At 41.6% G+C, this 26374-nt stretch overlaps 2 protein-coding genes and 1 long non-coding RNA gene across 4 annotated transcripts; 2 read left to right on the top strand and 1 right to left on the bottom strand.

The window, feature by feature from the left end:
- Positions 1-2736: 2736 nt before the first annotated feature.
- On the top strand, positions 2737-4211 carry LOC134214351 (AP-3 complex subunit sigma-2). The gene is made up of 4 exons (XM_062693745.1): positions 2737-2920; positions 3060-3151; positions 3257-3656; positions 3716-4211. The coding sequence occupies exons 1-4, from the start codon at positions 2852-2854 to the stop codon at positions 3728-3730; spliced, it is 576 nt and encodes a 191-aa protein (XP_062549729.1). The 5' UTR covers positions 2737-2851; the 3' UTR covers positions 3731-4211.
- A 934-nt stretch (positions 4212-5145) lies between these two features.
- On the bottom strand, positions 5146-21470 carry LOC134218524 (DIS3-like exonuclease 2). 2 transcript variants are annotated; one of them, XM_062697632.1, is made up of 4 exons: positions 21293-21470; positions 20089-21234; positions 17701-19827; positions 5146-5881 (listed from the first exon to the last, which is right to left on the bottom strand). In XM_062697632.1, exons 2-4 carry the CDS (start codon positions 21229-21231, stop codon positions 5573-5575), a joined length of 3579 nt encoding a protein of 1192 aa, XP_062553616.1. In that variant the 5' UTR covers positions 21232-21234; positions 21293-21470; the 3' UTR covers positions 5146-5572. The 2 variants fall into 2 exon arrangements, with proteins under 2 accessions (XP_062553616.1, XP_062553617.1); XM_062697633.1 differs by lacking the exon at positions 21293-21470 and having other exon boundaries at positions 20089-21252.
- A 572-nt stretch (positions 21471-22042) lies between these two features.
- LOC134214350 (uncharacterized) lies at positions 22043-25575 on the top strand. Its single transcript, XR_009979748.1, has 3 exons — positions 22043-22248; positions 22449-22649; positions 24549-25575. It is a non-coding gene; the product is annotated as an uncharacterized LOC134214350 (long non-coding RNA).
- Positions 25576-26374: the final 799 nt, after the last annotated feature.

The raw sequence follows: 26374 nt of genomic DNA, 5'->3' as shown, positions 1-26374 counted from the left end.
AGGAGTTCAACGTCATCAGCCAATTCGAAGTCGTTTAGGTGCTCCATGGTTATAGGCTGCCATAACAGTCCGCGGTTTGGTTCACGGTCAATCGCATCTACCCGAATCTCGTCGATTACGATGAGTAACAGCAACGGTGATAGAATACATCCTTGCCTCACTCCGCAGCGACCCGGAAAGGGTCGGACAGGACCACATTGTGCAGCACTCTACACGAAAAGGCCTCGTACTGTGCTTCGATGAGGCCGATGATTTTCTCAGGAACCCCTTGCGTCTCAAGGCGCCCCACATATTCTCGTGATTGAGACGGTCGAAAGCTTTTTCGTAGTCAATGAATACCAAGTAAAGGGACTCTTGGAATTCGTTGACCTGCTCCAGAATGATGCGGAGCGTGACAATATCTACACAGGATCTTCCGGCACGGAATCCAGCCTGCTGTCGCCGGAGAGTAGCATCCATCTTTTCCTGAATCTGGGCTAGGATAATTTTGCATAGAACTTTGAGAACGGTACACAGCAACATAATGCCTCGCCAGTTATCGCATACAGTCAGGTCACCCTTTTTGGGCACCTTCACTGAGATACCTTGCATCCAGTTGACCGAGAAAGTTGCGGTGTCCCAGATATTACGAAATAAACGATGCAGTAGTTGAGCGGATGTCATGGGGTCAGCTTTGAGCATCTGGGCTGATATGCGATCAACCCCTGGGGCTTTATTCGATTTCATGCTTTGGATGGCTGTTTGAATCTCTAGCAGTGATGGAGCTTCGGTATTGACGCGTGTTATACGTCGGATCCTAGGCAGATCATGCCGAGGTGGTGATGGCCTGGCTGGCACTTTGCATTCATCTTCGCCCCGCTTAAGCGTCGTGAGATATCGTAGAGGAGGAGAACGTCCCCGGTTGCGGCGGCTCTCTCTCCTTCGTCGGCCAGAGAGTCTGCCCACGCTCGCTTGTTCAGTCTACATGAGAGTTTTACTTCCTTGAGCCGCGTATCGTTGACGAGCTAAGACTTTGGCTCCTCTGGTTTTTTATCGCTCTATCGCGCTTTGGCTTCTCTTCGCTCCTCTATATTCCTCCAGGTTTCATCAGTGATCCATTGTTTTCTCTGCGCAGGCGTATTTCGCCGATGAGGAGGTGCTGATCAGACGCGATATCGGCACTACGGCAAGTCGAGTCAAGTACGAGACACTGAAGACGGCCTTACTGTTGTGGTCGAAATACGTATCTGTCAAGATACAATTAAGTGGTGGAATTCAATGGGATTGTATTACCTCGTCTTATGACAAGTGAAGACATTCCACTAAAAAGCTCAAAATAATTTTCTTATTACTACGTTTATTCCGTACATCAAGAAGGCTCCGTTTCCATTTTCGGCTGATGCAGATGTGGTCGATTTGAGACCCACGTTACCTTGTCAACCGGTCGATGAGGGAAGAGCGATCCTCCGATCACCATGTCGTTATTACCACAAAATTCTGCAAACAGCTCTCCGTTTTCGCTCATTTCTCAGAGACCATGGCGTCCCATAATGCGCTCATGGTTCGAGTTGTCGGATCCGATCTTCGCATTGAAGTCGCCCAAACAGATGTTGATATCACCCTTCGGAATTCTATCTACGACGGCATTGAGTTGACTGTAGAAGTTCTCTTTGTCTTGTAGATCGGCAGCATCGGTTGGCGCATAACATTGGATTATAGTAAGGTTTTGGACCCGTGTCCTAAATCTGGCAACGATTATCCTTTCACTCATAGGTTCCCACTTTATAAGCACAGAGTGTGCCTGAGCGCTTAGTAGGAAGCAAACTCCGCGATGCCGGGGCGTGTTCACCTCATAAACCAGAGTATAGCAGAACTTGTCCCGACGGCGTTCTGTGTTCTCCAAAGTTTGGCCAACGGACAATACTCAGTCCCAGGATCTCAAGCTTCATGCGGCGTGCCTCATAGTTTTAAATATTGTCTAATTTTCTGAAAATTGCACGCGGCAAACCCTCCATGAAAGGTATCGCCGCGCTTTCTTCACCCCGTTTACTTATGGGTGAATAGCATTGCGTTGTATCGTTTGGCCCAGCCGTACCTTTCGACAGTCATTCGCCGCGTGAAGTTTTGTGCAAGTACCCATTTGGGAACATTACAAACGCCGCGCAGTGTATCATATACAGTAGACGTTCGATAACTGCAAGTCATTTAACTGCAATGCTTTTTAACTGCAATTCGATAGTTGCAACAATTTTGCAGTAATCGGACCGCTAAACTTCAAACTGATGTCAGACTCAATGACAGCTGCATTGCGCTGCACATTTAGATGCACTTTTATTGCACCTGACGTCGATTGACAACCGTTTGGCGTCTAGAATGCGTTGCAGTTATCGAATGGCATTTGTTAACTGCAAAGTAAACATTTTGCAGTTATCGAACGGCTACTGTATATGTATGGTCCAATGCACCGAGTTCATCATTGACGTTTGAGCGGTGCGCTGTTTACTAAGAATGAATACTTTTTCATTCATCGAGTTCATGCAAGTGTTCATTTTTAGTAAACAGCGCCCGTCTCAAACGTCATTGTCTTCATTCGGTGCATCGGACCATACAGAAAATCTGACAATAATAGTTTTTTTTTCTTTACGTGTGATTTTATAGGGTTCCGTGCTGTTCCGTGTAGTTACACCGCAAAAGCGTCGGTACAACAAACGTCGGATTAATTCCATTCGAAACAGATCGGCAGATGCAGATCTGTCATTAGTGTCATCATTCTATAAAACACCATCAGAGGATCAGCAGAGTGCAGCTTAAATATTTTTCTATAAAATTTGTTTTCTACAAATTAATTCAAATCCAATATTCGCCAGGGACAATGATAAAGGCGATCCTGGTATTTAATAATCATGGCAAACCCCGGCTGTCTAAATTCTACCAATATTTCGTAAGTAGTCTGACAATTAAGAAGAGCAGTTACATTTTTTTTACAGAGTGGAATATGGAGAAATCAATATTTTTGATTACGCTAGCATATTTTCAATTAACGTCAGGAGAATGCAATTCGTGATTTCAATTGATTTCAGAACGAAGACATGCAGCAACAGATTATTAAGGAAACTTTCCAGTTAGTGTCCAAACGAGACGATAATGTGTGCAATTTTCTTGAAGGAGGAAGGTAAGTGTATGATAATTTATGTTGATTGTGTCAATAATCTACCTACCTAATTGTTAAACAATGAAATTTGTTCTAGACCAATCAATCTTATTTTTTATGTTTTAGCCTAATCGGTGGATCGGATTACAAACTCATCTACCGGCACTACGCCACTTTGTATTTCGTGTTTTGTGTCGATTCGTCCGAAAGCGAGCTCGGCATTCTGGATCTGATACAGGTGTTTGTAGAAACGCTGGACAAGTGTTTCGAGAACGTCTGTGAACTGGATCTCATCTTCCATGCGGATGCCGTTCATCATATACTGTCTGAGCTGGTCATGGGAGGTATGGTGCTTCAGACTAACATGGCCGACATTTTGGCGCGGATCGAAGACCAGAACAAACTACAAAAGCAGGAGGCAGGACTTTCTGCGGCTCCTGCAAGGGCAGTCAGCGCTGTGAAAAGTATGAATCTGCCGCAACAGATAAAAGATATAAAATTACCTGATCTTCCACAAGCTATCAAGGTAAAACATCTCGAAATTATTTTCGAAGAAGCATCCGAATTTAATTTTATTTTTTTTAGGATCTGAAATTCTGACCAAACACAAACTTCGATACATCTCTACTCACTAAAATAGCCTCCGACTCGTCCTACATTCCTATTAGTAGCAGTGGCTTAGATGGATTCAACTTCGAATCCTACCAATCAGAATATCCTCTAACAATGACCGCGAGTAATAGAAGGCAGGAAAAATCCAGGCGAAAAATGAAAAAAGGAGACAACACTCGTAATAAAGTTGAAAGAGGAGAAGGCCAACCAGTTAGAAGCGAGGAGGATGGGTACTATTTGAAAATCGCTTGAATCGACTGCTGATGGTCAGTACTTTATCATGTTTAACATTCTGGACAATTTGAAACTAAAACTTACTTGGAGGTAGGATACGGAAATTGCTTCAGAAGTTATTGGTACCTTTGCTGACCATAATACACTGCTGTAAATTATAACCGGTATTGTGTGTAACGGTTGTTAAAGTCGTATAAATTAGTTTAATTGATATAAACATTTTATAATGCAAAAATATTCCTTATTGTTGTTAGAACTGAAAGAAAAAAAAAACATTTTAATGGATGTCTTTATTTTGAAGGTTTTCTGTCCGAGACTTCTACACCTACATAAAAAATGTAAAGTTTTGACAGATTTTCCTCTCCTATTTGCATTGCATTATGAACAATCCCTAATTTATGAAGGCGCATTAAGGTGGCTCAAAAAACACTTTTTCAAATTTTTTGATGGGCCGCCCTCTTATTCGGCTCTATTTGATGCCCTGATGCTCTGGACAAAATTTTAGCCAAATCGGTCAACGTTTGGGCAGTGCTAAACTCGTTGGAAGTTTATATGGAAAAATGTATGCAGAAACATCCAAAAACAGTGATTTGCAGTTGGACGGCACAATTTAAGATCTAGAACCATGATACTCATTCAGTTCTTGTAAAATAAAATACAGAATGTTATGCTGAAAACCGCGAGAAGATTAGAGTTTATTAGGCAAAGATATTAGCATTTTACTGGAGTGTTGTAGGGGTGAATTTATTTCTTTTCAAAGGTAAAAGAAACGAAATTTGCTCAAACCCCACTGCAGAGAAATGCTAATAACTTAGCCGGGCAAACTCGAATCTTCTCGCGGTTTTCTGCATAACATTCTGTATTAAATTCTCCAAGATCTGAATAAGTATCATAGTTCTTCATCGTAAGTTGTGTAGTCCAGCTGCAATTTACTGTTTTTGGATGTTTCTGCATACATTTTTCCATATAAACTTCCAACGAGTTTAGTACTGCCCAAACATTGACCGATTTGGCTGAAATTTTGTCCAGAGCATCAGGGCATCAAATAGAACCAAATAAGAGGGCGGCCCATCAAAAAAATTGAAAAAAGTTTTTCCCATACTAATTTGAGCCACCCTAAGGCGCATATTCGGAAAGTTTCAGCATGGGTTCGACAGATTCCTAATATGTATAAGTTCTGCGATTTGCGCTGTATGCAATTTTTTATTGTTTTGAATGTAGTTCTAAAGTCAATCAGAGTAATGTCCGTCGGATAGAATTAATTGAAAGAAAAAAACGAGTGGCTTTCTTTCGTCAAACTTCTGTTTATTCTACGTTGAACAGTTTATTTTACCAAATAAGAAAAACTGATATCTCATATGTATAAACAATCATATTGTTTCCAAGAAAAATCGGTTAAGCAAATAAAATATGAAATTGAAAGTGATTGTAAGATTGTAAAAATTAAACTAGCAAAAAAAACAACAAAAATGCACGCAGAAACATAAGTTCTGTGTAGAAGCATGGAAAGGAACTAAGCATCGTATATTTACTTACATCAGTCAGTCACCTTTTTGCGTGGTAACGTGGAAGTGGTGCACACTTTCCTTTCCCATTTTATGATCCACTCGATTGCGTTGTTTTGCTAGAATTTAGCTCAACGTCGTCGGAGCCAGCGGACGTGGACGCTGGTGTCGAAGTTACCGCAGCAGTCGCATCCGTCGCATTCTGTCCCGAGGGCACGGACATCGAGCTAGGAAAAATGTTACGAATGACGAGAGCATCCTTCATCACGACGACCGTTACCCGAACCTTGGAGAATAGCATCAGCGATGTGGGAGGAAACTTTTTCTCCTTGGAAATCAGCATACAGTGACGGATGGGTTTGGTTTCCACCGTTTTGAACTCGACAGACTTGGAAAGTTGCTGGAAATGGGAATTAAAAAGCATTATGTTAACGACGCACTGTAACGATTTGCTCATATACAGAGGAGGCGCAGCTGAGATAAGATTATCGAGGCTGTATTTTCAAGAACATGCGTTGTTCATTTTTCTGATTTGATGAATAAGATCTTTAAGGCCAAAAATATCAATTTAGTATACAATAAGTCGCATTTTACCCTCCCTTGGGATATGTAATCTTGCCGCGATGGGTGGGCTTACGCCATTAGCACTGATATGGCAACCAAAGACATATCCTGTCGTGATGGTATCACATGTTGACTATTTTTGTTCAATGCCACGTCACAATTTGGCATTGACGCATTGATTTTACGGATGTGCATGTGATCCAACGGACATCGTGTCTTGGAGCATGGAATAGTAATGCAGTGAGGTGTCCCTTTGTCCTCAGTAATAATGAAGCGAGATCTCCTCCTTTTTTGCAATACTTTTCTGCTGAGTTCTCTGATGATGATGAGTCGTAGCTCCGCTTAAATCTAGCTAGATAGGTAGAGTAGAGTGGGGCAAGAGTGCGCGTGGGGTAAGAGTACGTTTTCGATTTTTTGAAGTAATAAAAAAAGATAAACTAGCAGCACTGCATCAGTTTGACAGGTATTCTGGCCAACTATTATCATGTGTAATTGTAAACGATTTGAATAAACAACAAGGGAGATATGGAGTTAGATAACTTTTTGATCATTTTGCTAAAAAAAAATGGATTTCCGCAACTAGTATTTCATTACCATATATACGTTCAATCAGGTGAACATTATACCATTTCGATAAACTATTGTATAGAGTACTTTATGGTACAGAACACCAATCCGGTTGGTTTTCCAAGAAGTCAAAACCATTACTTGAATAATTTTTGGGACTGTGGGGTAAAAGTACGCAGGAACCGGTGGGGCAAGAGTACGCATATGAATCTTCAAGTTATGATGTCAAATCCGTATCTCCGGCCAAAATAAGACTTCTTCCAAAGCGTAAAGATCCACAACTAAGAAAAAAGGGACAGAATTCGAAATTATCACAAGTGTTTAGGATAAGTTGAAGTAATTCGGTGTTAGAAAGGACTTAGCGAACAAAGCACTGAAGCGAAATAATGAAATTGTATTAGGACTTGTTGTACAACAAAACATAGTACGAAACACACAATTTCATTTAAATGATGATTTCATTTAATCAAAAGAAACATTCATAAATTACGCAACGTTTAGCTGGGAGGGGTTGCGAGATGTGTGAGGATCCATATAATTTTTAGAGGATTCATACAAATAGTGTAAGATAGGGGGAGGGGTGATGAAATAGCCAAATTTTACGTTACGTGATTGGTGGACTTTCTTTAAGGAAAATGCCTTTGTATACGCCACGCGTAACCTGATATATATTTTTACCTCTGTAGTTTTATGTATATATAAAAAAACAATGGTTTTTCGTATGAAAGTGTACATTTTTAGGACCCCCTCCCCCTTTAAGAGTTACGTAATCTTTAAACATTCCCTAATATATGCTCATTAAACATCAATTAACTGTTATTAACTCTTATTTGTGTCAATATATACTTAAAGCACATGATTGGATAAATGCGTACTCTTACCCCACCCGATGCGCACTTTTAACCCACCGGTGGGGTAAGAGTGCGTTTTTCACTTGTCTTGCAATAAGGGTTCTACTAAAACGAATCTCAATAATTTCAATATTGTTTCCACTGGGTAACATAAAGGAAGAGTATATGAATCATCGACACTGATTTGATATGCAGAAGCTTGCTCCATAGGGGCCACATGATCGATTGAAAACTAAGTGCGTACTCTTGCCCCACTCTACTCTATATGTAATGAAGTCAAGAGAAACACACGCGTGCACATGAACATAACTTTTTATTTTCGATCTCGTTCATACGACTGTGTTGCCAGACTATTTGAATCACAACATATCTCTCTTATCATATTTTGAAGAACTTTTATTTCTATCACTCTTCAATCAAGGTTGTAGTCATCATAGCGCTTGGGTCGCATTTTCAAGCGATTCGGTCTGGTAGGCTCAGGATTTTCCACGGATTGTCCGCCCTTTCGATCCATGGGCGTCGATGACGTCGCAACAGCTGATGAATCCTCCTCAACGATAGACTGTTGGCGTATCAAAGGTTTCACATGTGATGTGTTGCGTTTGTAGATTTGTCCGTCCGATGTTTCCAGTGTTAAGCTGTTTCCGTGTCGATTGATAACCTTCACTGGCATAGGCAAAAACTTCGTGGAGAGTTTATTTTGCGGCAACATGTTCTTCATTAGCACCTCGTCTCCAATCGATACCAATGACTCCTTTGCTTGAACTTTTTCGTCTCTGTTTATTTTAGATTGGTACTTCAATGTTCGATCTCGGTCTCGCATCTCTTGGTCGTCGATGGCATCCGTTTGAAAATGGGGAATCAGGTCCCGAAATCTCCGTCCAAACATTAATTGTGCAGGTGGCACCCCCGTCACAGAATGTGGTGTCACCGTGTACATGTATAAATATTCCTGAAGTGCCATTTTCCAGTCCGTGTTCTTTTGCTTGCTTATTTTCAGTACCTTCAAGATCGACCGGTTTTGGCGTTCGACTTCACCATTGGCACTAGGATAGTACGGGGTGGTGTGAGTCAGCTTTATACCGTAGTCGATGCAGTAATCTTTCATCTCTTCGCTTGAGAAGTTTCTAGCATTATCAAAAGTCAATATTAGTGGAAGTCCCATCCTAGTGAAAGTATCCTTTAAAAAGCGGATCACATCACGCGAGGTTGTTCGAGTCATAGGTTCTGCTAGAACGTATCGGCTGTAAAGATCTATTAGCACAAAGACGTAGGAATTATCCGGTAGGGGTCCCAGAAAATCGCCGGCCAGGTGAACCCAAGGAGCCGCTGGTAGTTCTCGGATGCGTAGAGGCTCTGGCTTCTCGAGTGGTGCAACCAGTTGGCATTCAAAACACTCACGACAGGTACGTTCCACGTCAGTATCTATTCCAGGCCACCACACTGCAATCCTTGTTCTTCGCTTCATCTTCTCTCGACCTGGATGGCCGATGTGGGCCAGCTGCAAAACCGTTCAGGAATAACAACTCTGGATCCTCGTAGCAGAACGTCATTTGCGAAGCATAACTCGCCTTTGAATGCTGCGTACCGTTTCAAAACACCTTCCCATTTGTCGTCTTGAAGAGCTCTCCGAACGTTTTGTATTTCCACATCCACTTGTGAGCAATTTATGATCTCATTCATCGTTACCGCTGTCGGCCTGCTGACCTCTGCCACAGCGTAAAGAGCTGCCTCAGCACCTTTGTCAAACGTATCACATTTCAGTTCCTCAGGCAGCCTTGACAATGGATCCGCAATATTGATTTTTCCTGGAACATGTATCATACGATACCGGAAACACTGCATCCTTAACACCCACCTTTCTTGCCTCTTATTTGGAGATGATGTGTCACTGAATATATCAACAAGGGGCTTGTGATCCGTTAGTATCGTGAATTCCAAACCAGTTAAGTACATTTGAAAGCGTTCAGTCGCCCAAGCGATAGCCAAAGCTTCCTTGTCAAGTGTTGAGTATTTCCGTTCTACATTGGTTAAAGTTTTACTTGCATAACTGATCACACGAGCATCGCTGTGAATCATCTGGAGCAAGACGGCGCCCAGTCCGTTGTCACTGGCATCCGTGATAAGCAGTGTGCGGTTCGATGGACTGTAGTATCCGAGGTGTTTAGGGTTACAAAGGGCAAGTTTTATTTGCCGAAAGCATCGTCGTCGTTCACTAGTCCATTCGTACTTGGTACCTTTCAGTGTCATTTGCCTCAGTGGGTACGACATCTCTGAAAGATTTGGAATAAACTTGCCCACGTAGTTCACTAGGCCTAGAAAACTACGCATTTCGGCGGTATTATGCGGTTGTCTGAAGGATTGGATAGCACTAATCTTAGCGTTCATAGGTAATATGCCTTGCTCCGACAAGGTGTGACCCATAAAATTCACTGACGTCTTCCCGAACTCACACTTTTTGATGTTAACTGTCAGTCCGTGTTCGCTGAGTCTTTGTAGAACTAGTTGAACTCTTGCATCGTGCTCTATCTTTGTCTCCGCATAGACAAGAATGTCGTCGATAAATACCTTGACGCCTTTCAACCCTTTCAAAATTCGTTCGATTTCTCGTTGAAATATTTCGGCTGAGCAGTTCATTCCAAACATTAGCCTTTTGTACCGGTAGTACGCGTTCGGTGTCACGAAAGTCGTAATTTCGCGAGATTCCGGAGCCAGCTCAATTTGGTGGAACGCTTTAACCAGATCGATCTTCGTGAAGTACCTGCCATTCAGATGAGGCATTATTTCGTCGAAAGTTGGCAACGGGTGTCGTTCAGGAATTATGGCTTTATTAGCCATACGCATGTCAACACAAAGGCGTACATTTTTTCCTCCATCCTTAGGCGTCACTACAAGCGGCGACGCCCAAGTAATCTTCAATGGTGCCAGTTCTATAATGTCCTGTTTCAGCAAATCATTCAGTTTATCTTCGACAACGCTCTGCAAAGGAATCGGTAAACGCCTGCAGGGCTGCTGGACTGGTACCACGTCTTTGTTGATATGTATTTTCACTTGCAGATTTTTGACTTTTCCTACTTTGATGTCGTCTTCTCCTGGAACGCAGAATGCCTCTTCATGGATTTCCAGTATCCCCAAATCCATAGACGTAGTTTTGCTCAGCAAATTAGCGCCTGTTCCGATGTCCACAACGTACACTTCGTGAAACACTTTTTGCGTCCGGGTGGCAATTTCCGTTTTAAAAGTTTTGTAAACATTTAGTTTGCCGTCCCCGTAGACACGGAGTATCTTGCTCGATTTTTGGACGTCGCTGAGTTTACTCCCGGAAGCCTTCAGGTGGCGATATGTGCTTCGGCTTATTACGTTGACATGAGATCCGGTATCCACGATCCAATCTAACTTAACGCCCCCTGTGTAACATGCAATCCGGTCGTTCTTGTTCCCAGTTGAATAAATATGTTGTACATCGTCGTCGCTATCTTCAGTGCTGGAGTCGCTGAAGCCCGAAGCGGCTTTCTTGTCATCTGACTTCTCAACTTGCCACACTTTCTTGTTTCTTCTATCTTTTACTTTTCGGTTTTCCGGCTTGGTTTTACACATTTTTCGGAAATGTCCCACTAATTTACAGTCATCGCACACTTTGTTCTTCGCCGGACAACACTTATCGTTTGCGAAATGTCCAACGTTTCCGCATCGATAGCACTTTTGTTTCTTCACTCCCTTCCTGATTAAGTTTACGTCACTATGTTCCGCCAAGACTGTATTTTTCTTCATGTTCTCCTTGTTTCGATGCACTGTCTCCAATATTCGTGCCTCTTGTACGATGTCTTCCACATTCATTAATCTCTTCTTGATAATAAGTTCACGCAGTTCATCCGACACGGCATTGTCGAATACTTGTTCTGTTACGCGCATATCGAGCGCATTTCCGTAGTCACACAATCGACCTTGCTCTCGAAGACGGACAACGAATTTTTCGACGGATTCGTCCTCTGCTTGTTTTATTTGCCGAAACACGAAACGATCATATGGAATATTGGAAAAAGGTGCAAAATGAGCGTCTAGCAAATTGATCGCTTCTTTGTACACATCCGAGTTAGCCGGAGGAGGATTATCGTGTCCAGGTGTATCGTAAAAGATGTCTTGTATCTGTGATCCACCGAAATGCAAAAGACAATTCACTTCGAGGAACAATTCGAGTGATCGCTTCCACTTCTTTCAGCGCGTTCCGATAGATGAAGTATCCGCCGTATCGAAAGCCAGCAGGGTTGGTTTGCTGCTTTCCATCTTCGTTTTACGCAACTATGGCGAACCACTATTTTTACTTGCTTTTGTTTTGTTTCCTCTTCGCAGCAGTTTGCTTCACCTTGCGAAGAGTTTTGGTTCCGGCTTCTGTTTTCTTTGCCGCTCCGACGCCTGCTTGAGGTTACGTTCACCCCCTCAACACAATTTTTCGGGCTTTTTCTTATGAAAAACCACGAATTCTTTAACACTCATCGAATTTAATCTATGCTACACTACATGTATGGCCCTTTGCAACGAATTTAATCAATTTTTTTTTTCAATCGTCGCCAAAATGTAATGAAGTCAAGAGAAACACACGCGTGCACATGAACATAACTTTTTATTTTCGATCTCGTTCATACGACTGTGTTGCCAGACTATTTGAATCACAACAGTATATATAGAGAAATTGTAATCAACTTTATCGACATTAATAGGATTCACTGAGTAGAAGTTTCTTCGAAACTAGGAGCGTGGCGGTTCTCTTATTTTGTTATGTCTCAAATTAAAGAGCCATAGCCCATAATACAAAATACCACACATGACAACTATGGTATACAAACAATCTAATAATCGCTTCATTCTCGATAAATTTTATTAACAGATAGGAAATAGGCGCGATGAAGCTTTATTTTGCCACCGAAAAGTGAATCCTATAGCTGACCACGACTTATATAATGATGGTTATTCACACTTGCTTGTAAGGATTTAAGACGATTAAAAACGGTAGGGCAAATTTCAGTATCTTCGCTCAACTTATAGCGATGCTTTTTCAAACTTTTAAACTAGGGTTTCCGTCTATGCGGAAAGGACCCTGGGAGGTTAGTATTAGACAAATAAAATGATGGAACAACGCAACATAATCCACAATGAGTATCGACTTAAACTGAATAACGTAGAAAACGCAAAAATACCAAGAAAGACAATATGATAGGTGAATTAAACAAGATAAAACAAAATGACATCTTACAAAATATTTGACAAAATTAGAAGTAAACTTGACTATTAAAACTTGTAATACCAGACAACACTGCAATTGGTAGAAAAAGAAGAAATAAAGATAGGTTCCGAAGATTTAGGGTCTGTCTCATTTGGAGAATTAAAATTAAAAGTGACAGTTCGAAAATTAGCAAATAACCCGGTCATAAGAATGGCTGGTGCTACCCAGCAATTCCAATAAGACATCGATGCAAAATGATTCGATATCTGTCAAAAGTAATCTTGCTCTGTGAGCAGGGTTATTCGATAATTATTGAAATGTCACTTTTAAGTTTAATTTCAGTTTAATTATCCAAATGAGACAGACCCTTAGTAATTTGGTTTTGACCGTTTGGTGATTTTTCGGTGACTCGTTTCTGGGGATGGTTTCCCTGCTTAAGAGAGTTATGATAGTGAAGGAGTTGTGAAAGTGAAGAAAGAACGATACGGTGATATTGTACTTCCAGTTTAAAACCGAAGTGAGCTCTCGCGACAATCGAGTTTTCTCCCGTTTCCTTTTGTCGCAACTACGTCGCGACTAGTGCGCATCATGGCGCACGGCGGTGGCATAGATGCGCACTAGTCGCGATGTAGTTGCGACATCAGGAAATAAGGAAAAACTCAATCGTCGCGAGAGCTCACTTCGGTTTTCAACTGGAAGCACAATAGTGACCGCAATATTTTTGGTGATCACAATGACTGTGCCAAGATTTACGTTATGATAGTAGTTGAATAGGATGAGTGATTTCATTACTTATGCTAAGTGAAGTGACTGACGTGATTCGTAGTGCCAGAAAAACATATATTTTTTTAAAGGTAAAAAAGAAAAGAGTGATGTTGATGTTGATGTTGACAAATCCTTGTTTTCATCAACACGGCCCACAACAGTGACCACATGAGCAACATCGCTTAGGAACGAATGTGTGATGATGAAAAACGGGAGGCTCATAGAAGCTATAATATGGGCCGGGGTACAGTGTAGATTAATAGCAAGGGACAGCTGCCATTGTAACCACCACAAAAAAAAATATATATATATGTATATGTCGCATTTTACAAATGTAAGGGGCATAATGAACGAAGAACAAGTTTGGTTTGCCTCCATAAATTCTTTCATCAACCGTTACAGGTGTACGCCCCTAATTTTTTCCGAGTGGTGTGCATTTCATACCCTAGTAACCCGCGAGTGGCTCGATTTGCTACCGTATACCGCTTATACTAAACCGGACTAGAAGAGCATAACAAAAACTGAGCACAATGTAAACCCATTATGCGCCGCCACAGGCTGAATCTGCTTTCGTTGTTTATCCTATGCTCCTGAGATTGAGTGAGCATTACGAAAACTGGTGATGTATATAATTTTTGGACCAACATTTGAAAAGGAAGATAAAAATAAAATTTTCAAATAATCGAGGATGAACAACACTCTCTAGCCTTCACATATCCAAATTATCAATTGATAAAAACTCGCTAGAGAGTAAGAATCGTTCGATAATTGTATATCGATTCGAAGCATTGGTAAATGCTACTTTTGAACTTATTTTCTTACATAACACCAAAACACAATGCCAAACATCCGATTGAACTGCATTATTGATTTTTTTTTATTCTTTATTTAATTTGATTAATATTACAATTCAACGGAGGCTGATTGAGATGATCACGATCTGAGTGTTTTACTTGGGATGCATATTTAATAGAAAAGACAGACGAAGTTCTTTGGTAGTCCGAAGCACCTTCTTTCCCCGCAAAAATATCCACAAGGCCACATGGAGATCACCTAACCAAGAAAACCAAATCGACCACGTTCTAATCGACGGTAAATTCTTCTCCGACATCACGAACGTCCGCACTTACCGCAGTGCGAATACTGAATCCGACCACTACCTCGTTGCAGTATGCCTGCGCTCAAAACTCTCGACGGTGTACAACACGCGTCGAAGTCAGACGCTGCGGCTTAACATTGGACAACTACAAGACGGTAGACACGGCAAATGCTGGGTAAAGCGTACCATTGGCAGTTCGCGTACCTGAAGGAATAAAATAGACCCCATCTCGCGGTCCTTAGCCTCTTACCCAGCAACTCCTATCCCTACCTCCCCGTGGTGCTGGCCGGAATACGAGCAACCTTAGGGAAGATCGGGTAACCAACCCCGGTGGGAACTATGGTCGTATGCTGACAGGGAAGGGGGGGGATTGCTCCTCTCCGGAGGTGCAAATCTTATTGAGCCTGTTCTCCATGTCAGGATCGGCTCACAACAGCGTCTGTTCTCCATGTTAGGGGCGGCTGATCATCGTCCGAGTGCCAGCGTCCAGGGACTCTAAGTGAAACTGTGCACCATGGTCCACCGGAAATAAGGAGGAATGGTCCTTCGGAAATTTAGGGGGTTTGGTGTCAGGCCCTGCAAGCCAGCAAAAAAAACTTACGCAACGAACAATCAACAAGAGAGTACGGACCGGAACCATGGGCGAAGACCACTGCGACGAAAAGGGACTAGCGATTGGAAACTCGGTTCGTGGAACTGCAAATCTCTCAACTTCATCGGGAGCACACGCATACTCGCCGATGTGCTCAAGGACCGTGGATTCGGCATCGTAGCGCTGCAGGAGGTTTGTTGGAAGGGATCAATGGTGCGAACGTTTAGAGGTAATCATACCATCTACCAGAGCTGCGGCAACACACACGAGCTGGGAACAGCTTTCATAGTGATGGGCGATATGCAAAGGCGCGTGATCGGGTGGTGGCCGATCAATGGAAGAATGTGCAGGTTGAGGATCAAAGGCCGGTTCTTCAACTTCAGCATAATCAACGTCCATAGCCCACACTCCGGAAGCACTGATGATGATAAGGACGCATTCTACGCACAATTGGAACGTGAGTACGACAGCAGGCCACGACGTCAAAATCATCATAGGAGATTTGAATGCTCAGGTTGGCCAAGAGGAGGAGTTTAGACCGACTATCGGAAAGTTCAGCGCTCACCGGCTGACGAACGAAAACGGCCTACGACTAATTGATTTCGCCGCCTCCAAGAATATGGCCATTCGCAGCACCTACTTCCAACACAGCCTCCCGTATCGGTACACCTGGAGATCACCACTGCAGACAGAATCACAAATCGACCACGTTCTGATTGATGGACGGCACTTCTCCGACATTATCGACGTCAGGACATATCGTGGCGCTAACATCGACTCTGACCACTATCTGGTGATGGTTAAACTGCGCCCAAAACTATCCGTCATCAACAATGTTCGGTACCGACGACCGCCGCGGTACGACCTAGAGCGACTGAAGCAACCTGATGTCGCCACTGCATACGCGCAGCAGCTCGAGGCAGCGCTGCCGGAAGAGGGTGAGCTCGATGGGGCCCCTCTTGAAGACTGCTGGAGTACAGTCAAAGCAGCCATTAACGACGCAGCGGAGAACAACGTCGGGTATATGGGTCGAAGTCGACGGAACGATTGGTTCGACGAAGAGTGCAGACAGATTCTGGAGGAGAAGGACGCAGCGCGGGCGGTCGCGCTGCAGCAAGGTACCCGGCAGAACGTGGAACGTTATAGACGGAAGCGGAGACAGCAGACTCGCATTTTTCAGGAGAAGAAACGCCGCCTGGAAGAAGCGGAGTGCGAGGAGATGGAACAGCTGTGCCGTTCTCAAGAAACACGCAAGTTCTACCAGAAGCTCAACGCATCCCGCAAAGGCTTCGTGCCGCGAGCCGAAATGTGCCTGGATAAGGATGGGAGCATCTTGACGGACGAACGTGTGGTGATCGAAAGGTGGAAGCAGCACTACGAGGAACATTTGAATGGCGCTGAGAGTGCAGGCAGTGAAAGTCAAGGCAGCGGAGGAGATGACTACGCCAGTTCAGCGGACGATGGAAGCCAACCAGCCCCCTACGGACACGAGACCTGGACGATGCTCGTGGAGGACCAACGCGCACTTGGAGTTTTCGAAAGGAAAGTGCTGCGTACCATCTATGGTGGGGTGCAGATGGCGGACGGTACGTGGAGGAGGCGAATGAACCACGAGTTGCATGAGCTGCTGGGAGAACCATCCATCGTTCACACCGCGAAAATCGAACGACTGCGGTGGGCCAGGCACGTAGCCAGAATGTCGGACAGTAACCCGATGAAAATGGTTCTCGACAACGATCCGACGGGCACAAGAAGGCGAGGTGCGCAGCGGGCAAGGTGGATCGATCAGGTGGAAGGGGTGGAAGACAGGCGATGACAGTAGGGTGGTGGAAGACGACTTGCGGACTTGTAGACTGCGTGGTTGGCGACGTGACGCCTCACCTCATACGAGACGCAGAATAGGGGTGACTATAACGTTATGACATAAGAGAGGCAACTGGAACGAAAACGGGAGCAGGAATTGTGGAACATCTGTTTTGTAGTTGAATCATTTTGAGAAACTGCATATATCCATTTTTCACAATTCCGAGAAAACAATAAAAAACTATTTTTGAATGAATTGGCACCGAATCTTTTGATTTCTTCGATACAGATCAATAGTTTGTGGCAAAACTCAACATCCTGACGTTCTTCCAGTTTGAAAACTGCAAGCAGTACTTCATAATAGCCCTTCAAAGTGCGTGTACAAATGTGTTTCTCAAACAAACGAAAAATTCGTCATACATTTTCGAACAAAATTTTTTTTTCGTATTTTTTTCCAGAATACGTATTTTTGGACGATGATTCAGAATATATGAAATTCTCATTTTGACAAAAAATGTCATATATGCAGTTTCTCAAACAAACGATGCAGTTGTTTTGCAATGTAGAAGTAGTGGCTATGCAACCAAAAGAAATTTGGACACCCGAACAAAAAAATAAGGTCGAAATATGTATCTGTTAAAAGTCACGAATTCGAACCCAGCCACCTTCAAAATGGATGTTTTTTTGGTCTTGCCCTTTAGTTCCATTCCTATCATTGTCTTACCATATTCCTTTTATAAAAAATAAATGAAATTACCTTGTAGCCTGTTTTAATGACTTGTCCTGTCACGATTAGCACCAGTTCAATTTGCTGACTACCAATGTCCATTACGGCCGCCTCGGCATCCAGGGAATGGTTTTGTTTCAGATAATGTTTGAAATAGAGCAGCGAACTAGCCTCGCCGGCAAGTTTAGCGTTGTACTTTTTGACGTTGCAGATGCCGGTCAGTTTGCTGAGGTCGTCTGGCGTTCGGGTGGGTGGTTCATCGACTTCTAGTGCGGCTGCGAGTACGCGGTGCACCATACAGTCGGCGTACCGTCGGATGGGACTGGTGAAGTGCGTGTACATTGGAATGGCCAGAGCATAATGGTGGAATTCTTCGGGAGCTGAGGCAAATGCCGAGCAGAAATAGCGTGCCCGAGTCATGGGTTTGGCGATCATGATGTTCAGCACGGAACGGGCTGCAAGCGGATCGGGAGCGGCTTCGACTATGGACTCGATGGATTCGGCAATTGCTTTGGACGAATCGATCCGCAGACTATGGCCGTGTTTGGCAAGCTGCGTCGCCAGGTGCTTCAATTGGTAGTCCTGTGGTGCGAAGTGGCTCCGCAGGATTGACGTGGTGTCGAATTTGGAATATGTGAACTCCGCTACCGACGAGTTTGCGAGTAGCATGAAGTCCTCAATCATTTGATTGGCGGTGCGCAGCTCATAAATTGCGTAGTCGGTGGGTTTGCCAGATTTGGCATCCAACGAAAAAGATAGCTTCGGTTGATTGATCTTCAAGTTTCCGTTCTCCATGCGACGTGCTCTAAACTGCACGGCTATTGTTTGCAGCTGATTAACTATACGACTGAGGTAGTTTGGGGAGTAGTCGTGCAGTATTTGTGGAAAATCTTCTGGATTTAGATCTTCATTTGGTTTGTCCAGCATTATTTGAGCATGTTCGTATGCCAGCTGGGTACAGGAATTGATAACGGTTTTGGCAAATCGCGTTTTGAGCACCTTCGCGTTTGGAGTTATTTCCCAGAAAACGGAGAACGCTAGCTTATCTTCGCCTGGTAGCAATGAGCAAAGAAAGCACAAAGGTTTGGGTAGCATGTGGTAAACACCATCTACCATGTAGATCGAAGTGGCTCGTAGTTTAACCAATTCGTCCAGCTCGGAAGCTTCCCTTAGGAAGTAGGACACGTCAGAAATATGTACGCCAATTTCGTAATTGCCATTCTTCAGTAACTTGCAACTTAGTGCATCGTCTAAATCCCTCGCAGTTAGGGGATCGATAGTGAACACGCATTCGTCTCTAAGATCCTCTCGTTTAGCAAGCTCCTCGGCTGGTATCTGGAACTCCGATCCAGGCAAGCTATTCAAAATTTCTTCCGAGTATGGGGAAACGTCCAGATCGTACTCTACCAGAATTGCCTGGCTTTCTACTTCTAATTCTCCACTTTTACCAATAGACTTCAAAATATTCGCGTTTGGAATATCGTTATACCATTCGATGATTTCCGCTTGGTAGATAACCGACTCTATTTCATTAAAATCATTCTTGAAAACGGCCTCGGGCCAATTTTGCCTGTAGACTCTCATGGTCGGAATACGAGAATCGCGTGGAGAAAATTTCAAGTATGGCGATTGTGCTAATTTTTCCTTCAATGGTAGGAACATTCCCACGCACATTCGACTGTGCCGCTTCTCCAAGATTTCAATCACGAATCCTTTGTTGTTTTGCTGACGTTCTGCTCCATCATCCGTCGACTCGTTTTTATCATCCGAACCACTGGGTGGAGATTTATTTGCTTTTTCTAAATCTCCATGCTTCACAAATACCTTGACGTAATCTCCATCCATTGCACATTTTCGCAACATTACCGAATTTATGAACACATTCGCATCCCGAGTGTTATCGTCAACGAAAGCCTGGAAGTTGTTGTTCTGGTTGATTCGAATTACACCCTCCACAATGTAGCCAATGCCATCTTTGACTAGGCGCTCCACCAGCTCGGCTAGGGCGGCAATATTCTGCTCCGTGAGGAAACTATTTTTCTCAGCCTGGGAGACGTTTTCCAGAGTAAGTTCCTTCTTGTAATCTTTCTTCTCGGTAGTTTTGCCGTTATTCAACAAATATGTTACTTCTTCCTCGAATGTGCGCAGTTCCCACACCTGTGAAATATGATTATTAATTAATTTTTTGTCATCATTTTATCTTTATTTAGGTTGTGAGACAAATTTGCAGTGGAATATCGAACCAGTGATATTCCAATAATTCGTATTTGTAAAAAGTTCCATTAATTAAAGGACAGAAAGAAAAAAAAATCAAACAACTCACAGAATTTTCATCGAAATAGTTGAACTAAATTGAATAGCAATCATCTAAAAAGTGTGCCTATTATGGTCAGCTTTTGATACGCATTTCAAACATACCTTTTTAACTTCCTGCACCTTCTCTACACTCTGTACCGTTAGAAACGGCCGGCTGATGTCGCCAATATTGACCATACTCATTTGCGGACCGTAACAGTGTACCAACGCTGCCCGTTTTAACTCAGTGGCCAAACCATTCAACTTGGGGCTCACTTGAACCGCTCCGGTTTTCTTGGACGATTTCTTCGCCGGCACTAGCAAAGCACGCTCCTTGGCTACTTTTATGATATAATCATCCCGCTGCTTGGGATCGAGCGTGATCAACGTCAGCAGAAGCAAGTTGTCCGGTTTTATAAGATGTGCGGGCAGCGGTTGATTCCGAGATGACCCAGCACCTGTGGGTGGCATTCGCATGCTATGGGCAGACTTACCACTTTGTTCAGTCGCTTTAGAAACACTCGAAAGTGTAGATGAGCTGTCTGCTTTTTTCAAGGAGGACCCGACATCCGTCTTATTTTCTTTCTTATTCTTAACTGACGGCGGCTTGACATTCTTACCAGAATTATCAGCAGCCAAGTGCAATGCATTAATTTTGCTCTGTATCTCCTTAATTCTGTCCTTCATGGCAGCAGCCTTCTCATCATAATGCTTCTGTTCCATCGCATCCTGTTTAGCATCTTTCTTTGCTTTGGAACTTGTTTTTGTGTCTTTTTGAGCTGATTGAATGCTCTCATCGTCATCATTATCTGCTGTATCTTCATCAGCTTTGGAGTCATCTTTAATTCCATCAATAGCGCAGCATACCTTTTTCTTAACCTTCAACTTTTCCTTCACTTTTTCAATTTGACTTGAAATTTCTTTTTTGAGGGCTTCCGAACTCAGAGGTGTGTTCTGTCCGTTAGGATTAATCGACTTGTCGAAAGGCTTTCCGCTAGCTGCTTCCGCTTTTTGCTGCTTCTTATTATTCTTCTTTCCATCTTTTCCCTTGTCAACGGAAACCTTCGCATCCGATGGAACCAGATCGACAAATTCAAAACCCGGATCTACTTCCGTTGGATCGTTAGCGTTCGGTGAGTCAGCATCCAGCCACTGGTCATCCTTCAAGGGTTTCATGTGCGGTAAAGGTTCATTCTGTTGTAACATTTTCGATGTACTGCACTTGATTTCTTCTCTGATTTCTTGTAGAAAGTCTTTATCCGACATTGTCTGTTCGGAAAAAAATAATGTTACTCATGTTATGAAATTCTTTCAGAAACTCCAATACCTGTAGAATTGAATTTATCAATCAAGTTAATGAAACTAAATGATGGAAAAAGACAATTTCTTTTTTTACGAACGCAAGATCTTAATTTTAATTTAGTTTAGTAAAAAATACATAAGAGAATACGTGCTGAAAATTTACCTAATGGAACGCAACTTTTTTTTTGTTTAATTTCATGTGGTGTAAACACAGCGCTGTTTAATTTTGCATTTACACCGTATACGCATCGGTACCGGACGCGTAAACCGAAATGGATATTACACCATCAAATTGGAAAGCGATTTTCCCGAGACGCATATACACTGAAAACAATGTTGCAGTAATTTTATTGCGCTTTTTGCACTTCATAAGAGCATCATTATCGGTCGCGAGCATTTTAAGGTCTGAGGGAAGCTCTCTCGCGGTAGAGCGCTATTTTCATACTAAAATGTCTATAACTCGGAATTGGGAACGAATTCCACTTATCCCAACTGACAATCTCTTTGAAATTTATCAAGGAATGTTCCTACAAAATTTCATGGACCTACACTGCCGGAAAAAAAATTTTGATTTTCATAAACTTTGCCTTATGAAACATCAAAAGTTCATTTTATTTCTGTTTCATAAGTCCCTTATTGAAAACATAACAAACTTCAAAACATTCATAACATTACCTTATGAAATTTATAACTCATTCTTGTGTAAATTTTTCATACGGTGTTCTTATGAAACATGACGTTTATTCCTGAGTTCATTTTGGAGTGACAGCAGAAAAAAAAGTGTAACGTATACGTTCTATAGAAGCAGCTCAAGCAACACCCCGGAAAACGCTGGCTGTTGGCCAATTTTATGGCCAAAGAGTGTTTATTGACCATCAGCGAAGAGGATGGGATGCATCGTCCCTGAAGTTGGTGGAAGAAGGAACATCAGAAGCGGAGTTATCACAGAGGGTCCTCAATCAATCGCACTAAAAGTCGGAGGTAAGTACATCAGGCCAAGATGACGATAGTTATCAACGGGAGATTTTGTGTTGGTATTCTACATTCTACCTCCGCTGCAAGTGAGGCTGCAAGCATAACTGTGCCACAATAATATAAAATTCATATTAATATGGGATATGATTCATGCTTGTAGTGGCAGTCTATTATAGTTGATAATAAATCTTAATTTCTTCCCACAGGGAATTACGGATATACTTTACCCGCTTTACACGCGACAAGGCGGAGGAACTGGCACGCTGTGTGGCAATAAAATTTTACAGGATGGAATCCGCGCCGCCCTTACATGAGGAATTGTGGACAATGATACAATTAATCGGGATGGTGGAAAGATTTTTAAATAGGAGGACGGAAAGGGCAATCAGTGGAAATAAAATGTTAAGGTAAGACAGGGATCATAATCAAATTATGTATCTTAAGGAGGAACCCTCACGGAATCCAAGACTAAATGCAATCGCGGGTGGATAGAGGGTGGACGTGCCCTTGAAAACGCGAGTATATTTAGTTTTGAATTTCGGGGGACATGATCAGAAAATCATGGGAACTAAATTTTCAAATCGTTGTATCACTGGCGTCTTTTGACCTTCCTGTTGATGTTTCTATGGATGCTCACTTTTACCCTAGAGGGGCGCGAGTAAAAATGCTTTTTATTTTTTTCAAAATACAGTTAATTTCGTTTGACATGACATACTTCAGTGTGAGCATCATTTACAGGTTCAGAAAAAAGTCTTAATACCCTAGTTTAGCATTGACAATTCTTCTTCTTATTCTTATTGGCATTACATCCCCACACTGGGACGCCTAGCAGTTTAGTGTTCATTAAGCACTTCCACAATTATTAACTGCGAGGTTTCTAAGCCAAGTTACCATTTTTGCATTCGTATATCATGAGGCTAACACGATGATACTTTTATGCCCAGGGAAGTCGAGACAAATTCCAATCCGAAAATTGCTTAGACCGGCACCGGGAATCGAACCCAGCCACCCTCAGCATGGTCTTGCTTTGTAAGGAGTGCCTAAGCATTGACAATACTATGGGTGAACAATATGTTTCTTCTAAACATCCCTAACGACTTCCAAGTGTGTTCTATTCTGAGGAAAAATGATATGTAAATTTTGACTAAGAAATCTATGACAACTCATGCCAATGGAAACCCATGACCCGTGATCCTGTAAATGATGCGATACTGAAGTGTGTTATGTAAATCAATATTTACTGTATTTTGAAGAAAAAAAACACCCTTACTCAAATTTGTCTTACGCCTCTCTAGGGAAAAAGTAATCATCCCCAAACATATAACTCACCAGTATGGTGAAACCAGATGAGAAACGTAAAATAATTATGAAAATCGGTCTAAAGACGCCTGAGAAACAGCTATTTGAAAATTAAGTTCCCTTCTCCTATAGCGTTACGTAATTTGTGAACGATTCGGAAATTTTACCGAGCCATTCGATTATGTATAAAGAGCCGGATAAATCTTATTGAACTTGGAAATGTTAATCAAAAGTGACATGTAGACTAAATATGAACAATAGGGTGGCTCAAAAAACACTTTTTCAAATTTTTTGATGGGCCGCCCTCTTATTCGGTTCTATTTGATGCCCTGATGCTCTGGACAAAATTTCAGCCAAATCGGTCAACGTTTGGGCAGTGCTAAACTCGTTGGAAGTTTATATGGAAAAATGTATGCAGAAACATCCAAAAACAGTGATTTGCAGTTGGACGGTATAATTTACGATCAAGAACCACGATACTCATTCAGTTCTTGTAAAATAAAGTATAGAATGTTATGCTGAAAACCGCGAGAAGATTAGAGTTTATTACGCAAAGATATGACCATTTTACTGGAGTGTTGTAGGGGTGAATTTATTTCTTTTCAAAGGTAAAAGAAACGAAATTTGCTCAAACCCCACTGCAGAGAAATGCTAATAACTCAGCCGGGCAAACTCGAATCTTCTCGCGGTTTTCTGCATAACATTCTGTATTAATAACTCCAAGATCTGAATGAGTATCATAGTTCTTCATCGTAAGTTGTGTAGTCCAGCTGCAATTTACTGTTTTTGGATGTTTCTGCATACATTTTTACATATAAACTTCCAACGAGTTTAGCACCGCCCAAACATTGACCGATTTGGCTGAAATTTTGTCCAGAGCATCAGGGCATCAAACAGAACCGAAAAAGAGGGCGGCCCATCAAAAAAATTGAACAAAGTTTTTCCATACTAATTTGAGCCACCCTAATGAACAAGTACTAAACCGTTTTCTCTTTTTTACATTTTAGCCTTCCTCGCTGACATCGTATTTAACATCCTCATTGATATGATTACAAGACCAATATTTGAAAAGGACGCAACAACAGCCAAAATTTATTCTTGTATTGTTATTCAGTTATTGTTACTTGTTCAGTTATTTGTCTATGTATAGCTATTTATGTAGGTAGAAGAGAAATAGGAAACAAAATGTTTTGGCTGTTAACGCGAGTTATGAGACGAGCCATTTTTATAACTACCTCGAACAGGACGATTTAGTTGATGAAGAATTGAAGGTATTAGATTGGACGGAAAATGTTGTTTGCTCAGGTTTTACGTACAGTGACTATAATAACAGTGTCGTCAAGTGTCAGAATTGGAACAGAATCGTCCGTCAGTTCCATACAAATGCACGTTCCAAACGAGCACGAGACCTGTCAAACGTGGCATATGGCGTTACTCTTCTTAGAGGACTCCAGTTTTACGTACTAATGACTGTCAGAACGTTTGCCTTAATTATTGATATCAACTTTGTATGTATAATTTCAATATCATTGATAATGTATTATTTACCTTCTTTACTTGACCAAAGCATTGGAAAAAAACATATAAGGCCATATGAAGTTAGAACGATAAAAATGCTTTAGTATTTTTATAAGCTACACATTTACTATTTCGAAACGCTTTATTTATATTCTATGCTTTGAGTTGTTCTTAATAGTTGTATCTATCTTCTATCTTCTATGTATTTAAAACAAAGTTGGCATTTGTACAACTGTACATCACTTAATAATAGACAGCCCAATTTTTGCTGATTTATATCCCTTTAATTCTATTAACGATGAAGTTGAAAAAAAAAATTGGCAATCAAAATCCAATCCTTACGATGAAATGGTTTGTCGCGCATTTTGTATGGTAATTTCAAATCATGTCATCTAAGTTCACATTATTATCAGATTACGGAAAGATCGATTTTTGTTAATTTCGGAAGTATATAGGAAGAAAATAGTAATTTATTCAAGGCTCAATTCACTTGTCTTGTTTTAAGACTATGCCTAATATAAACTTAACCAATTAATGCTTGGAGTTAGAGATGTCGTAAAATCCCGATTAATCGATTAGTTACTAATCGATTACTCTTGATTCTTGTCGATTATTGAATCGATTAATCATTGTATAGTAATCGATTCAAAATTAATCGATTATCACAACGATGAATCGATTAATCGAAATAATCAATTAATTTTCGACATCCTTATGATGTCGTAAAATTCTGATTAATCGATTAGTAACTAATCGATTACTCACGATTCCTCTCGATTATTGAATCGATTAATCGTTGGGTAATAATCGATTCAAAATTAATCGATTATCACAACGATGAATCGATTAATCGAAGTAATCGATTAATTTGCGACATCTCTACTTGGAGTGTAGGTTACGTTCACAAGAACTATTCTATTTGTAGGACGCTGGGTAATATGGGTTGACAAAATCTGCCATGCAATATATTATATTTTGTATTTGTAAGTACTAAGTTGAAAAGCAGGCCAACTTCCAGTTGGAATGTAGAGACATAGGAAAAGAAAAAAATTACAGTGATTTAGAAAGATGAAGGATTAATAAAATTTTCATTCTGTTAAAAATAATAAAATGTGTTTAGCATATTTTTTTCGCATTTACAAGAAAAATTTTGATAACTATAATAACTGAAATAAAATCTCGATTAAGAATTTCATTAGGTATACTTATAAAATTTCATAAGGTTATCTTACAAAATTCATAAGGTAATTTTATGAGAAACATAAACATTCACTATGCGTCTGGTTCATCCAAAGTTCATTCCGCATCATAAGGT

The sequence above is a fragment of the Armigeres subalbatus genome, chromosome 2 (genome assembly GCF_024139115.2).
Source record: "Armigeres subalbatus isolate Guangzhou_Male chromosome 2, GZ_Asu_2, whole genome shotgun sequence".
In the NCBI taxonomy this organism is placed as follows: domain Eukaryota; kingdom Metazoa; phylum Arthropoda; class Insecta; order Diptera; family Culicidae; genus Armigeres; species Armigeres subalbatus.
Note: the sequence above shows the minus strand (reverse complement) of the source record. Positions and strands in the feature narration are given on the sequence as shown.

Bases quoted from the DNA above. Each gene is read 5' to 3' on its own strand.
- LOC134214351 (XM_062693745.1), top strand. From the start codon at position 2,852: ATGATAAAGGCGATCCTGGTATTTAATAATCATGGCAAACCCCGGCTG. The intron at 2,921-3,059 runs GTAAGTAGTCTG...AATTGATTTCAG, and splicing joins CTAAATTCTACCAATATTTC to AACGAAGACATGCAGCAACA. The intron at 3,152-3,256 runs GTAAGTGTATGA...TTTATGTTTTAG, and splicing joins AATTTTCTTGAAGGAGGAAG to CCTAATCGGTGGATCGGATT.
- LOC134218524 (XM_062697632.1), bottom strand. From the start codon at position 21,231: ATGTCGGATAAAGACTTTCTACAAGAAATCAGAGAAGAAATCAAGTGC. The intron at 19,828-20,088 runs GTATGTTTGAAA...CATATTTCACAG, and splicing joins AGGTGCAGGAAGTTAAAAAG to GTGTGGGAACTGCGCACATT. The intron at 5,882-17,700 runs GTAATTTCATTT...TCCCATTTCCAG, and splicing joins TCATTAAAACAGGCTACAAG to CAACTTTCCAAGTCTGTCGA.